At 57.9% G+C, this 2,577-nt stretch overlaps 1 protein-coding gene across 2 annotated transcripts in view; it reads left to right on the forward strand.

Annotated features, from left to right (window-relative positions):
* LOC112123936 (butyrophilin subfamily 1 member A1-like) overlaps positions 1 to 2,577 on the forward strand; it is a 12,441-nt gene that overhangs the window by 5,567 nt on the left and 4,297 nt on the right. For both annotated transcript variants that reach the window (XM_026658242.1, XM_026658243.1), the window contains exons 3-4: positions 290 to 631; positions 2,024 to 2,305. In XM_026658242.1, coding sequence (XP_026514027.1) covers positions 290 to 631; positions 2,024 to 2,305 — 624 coding nt within the window. The remainder of the gene's footprint in view (positions 1 to 289; positions 632 to 2,023; positions 2,306 to 2,577) is intronic.

Raw genomic sequence — 2,577 nt, forward strand, 5'->3', positions numbered from 1 at the left:
CCCCCCATAACCATCCCCATACATACCCCTCCGTCCATCCATCCATCCACACATACCTCCTTCCTTTCCCATACACACACACCTCCACCCTGGCCTCCACATACACACCATCCCTCCCTCTCTGCCTCCTTCCCCCCCACTCTACCCCTCCTGCTCACAGCTCTCCCTGAGCCCCTCTCTCCAGGATCCGCTCGGGTGGTGGGGCTGGGGGCTGGGTTGTGTGAGAGGCGAATCCGCTTCCCACCACTCACCTCTGACCCCAGGCTTGTCTCTCTGCCCCTTTCCCCAGTGAGTTTCCAGGTGCTGGTTCCCACCAGCCCCCTCTCCGCCCCGCTGGGGGGCACTGTGCTGCTGCCCTGCCACCTCTCCCCCGCGCTCAGTGCCCAGGCCATGCAGGTGAAATGGAGCCAGCCCCAGCTAGGCCAGGACGTCCACGTGTACCTGCCAGACGGGAGCGAGGTGCAGGGTGAGAGGTACCGGGGCAGGACGGAGCTCCTGCGGGACGGGATCCAAAGTGGCAGCCTGGCCCTGCGGATCTGGAACCTCACCCTGCGGGACGAAGGGCGCTACCTCTGTGACTTCCAGTCCGACACCTACTTCAGTGATGCCGCGTTGGAGCTCCGCCTGACGAGTGAGTGATCCTGGGGTGGAGAGAGGCCGGATTCAGCCTGCGCGGCTCTGGGGCGGGGGGAGATGGCCGAGAGGGGGACCTCCCCATGCAGCCTGCTGCAGTCACAGGCCAGAAAACCTCCCCCAGTGACACCTCCATCCAGCCCAGCTCTCCTGGTCAGCCAGAGCAGAGCATGTGGGGCAGAGACGTCCAGGCTGCACGTAAGGACCCTGAGGGATGTGGGCTCCCCAGCAACCTGACAGAGCCTCCTTCCATAGAGGATGCCCTGCAATGGCAGACATGTGCCCCCTATTTCCAGTGTGGATGTCTCAGGTCCAGTGCCCAGCCATCAGCTCTCCCTCTCCCTGTGTCTGAGGAGCCTTCTACCCTCAGAATCTCTTCCCTGAGTAGAGCCCGGCAAGAGAAGTGTTGTAAGCCATGGGAGGTAACAGTCCTGTTCTCTGTGGTGCTGGTGAGGCATCAGCTGCAGGCCTGTGTCCAGTTCAGGGGGCCACAAAACCATGGACAAGCTGGGGAGAGACCAGAGGAGAGCAACAAAACAATCAAAGATTTAGAAAACCGGCCCTAGGAGGAAAGGTTGAAAGAACGGGGCATGTCTGGTCTTCAGAAGAGAAGACTGAGGGGGGACCTGGTAACAGCCTTCAGATACATGAAGGGCTGTTACAAAGAGGACGGGGATCATGTGTTCGCCATGACCACTGAAGGTAGGACAAGAAGTAATGGGCTTAATCTGCAGCAAGGGAGATTGAAGTGAGATATTAGGGAAAACTTTGTAACTGTAAGGGGAGTTAAGCTCTGGACCAGGCTCCAAGGGAGGTTGTGGAAACCCCGTCACTGGAGAGTTGTAAGAACAGGTTGGACAAACACCTGTCAGGGATGGTCTAGGTTTGCTTGATCCTGCCTCAGCGCAGGGGCTGGATGTGATGACCTCTCAAGATACCGTCCAGCCCGACATTTCTGTGACTCTAGGGGTTGGTCTATACTTAGCCGCTAGTTCGGCGGCTGGAAATCGAACTTCCTGGTTCGATTTATCGCGTCTGGTCTGGACGCGATAAATCGAACCAGGAAGTGCTCGCCGTCGACTGCGGTACTCCAGCTCAACGAGAGGAGTACCGCGGAGTCGACGGGGAGCCTGCCTGCCGCGTGTGGACCGCGTCTGAACCGCGGTAAGTTCGAAGTAAGGTATGTCGAATTCAGCTACATTATTCACGTAGCTGAATTTGCGTACCTTACTTCGACTTGGGGGGTAAGTGTAGACCAAGCCTAAGTCTTCTCTTGGGTAAACTAACCTACACGGGGGTGAGCGAGAGGGGAACCAGGCCCTGGTGTGACCAGCAGGAATGAGGAGAGCATGAAATCAAGGGTGAATTCCTGTTGATTTGTTTCCCCCAGGCTCTGGTTCGGATCCCCTCCTCCACGTCGGTTTGTACGAGGACAAGGGGGTCTCGGTCACATGTCTATCTGCAGGGTGGTACCCGGAGCCCAATGTGCTCTGGAGAAACAGCCATAAAAAAATCCTGAGTCCAGAGTCCGAACGGAAACTGCAAAGTGACGACGGCTTATTCAACGTCTCCAGCACCGTGGTGATGACCGAGAGCTCGGATCCAGCACTGACCTGCACCCTCAGCCCTGGCTCGCCCGACCCAGAGAAAGTATCGGCCATTTTCATCTCCGGTGAGCTGCTGATGGAACAAGGAAACACAGAGCTGGAGCCAGATCTCCAGTGGTGGAGAATGGCATTTATAGATAGTGACAACTTTATGGCAGGGGCAATCTCTTACTGCGTGTCAGTGCAGCGTCCGGCGCAGCAGGCCCTGATCTCGGTCACTGTATGTCTGTGCAGCGCCAGGCGTGACAGGGCCCTGATCTCAGTCACTGTGTGTCTGTGCAGCGCCAGGCGTGACAGGGCCTTGATCTCGGTCACTGTGTGTCTGTGCAGCGCCAGG

This window comes from Terrapene carolina, unplaced genomic scaffold (genome assembly GCF_002925995.2).
Source record: "Terrapene carolina triunguis isolate 2854851 unplaced genomic scaffold, T_m_triunguis-2.0 Scaffold421, whole genome shotgun sequence".
Classification (NCBI taxonomy): Eukaryota; Metazoa; Chordata; order Testudines; family Emydidae; genus Terrapene; species Terrapene triunguis.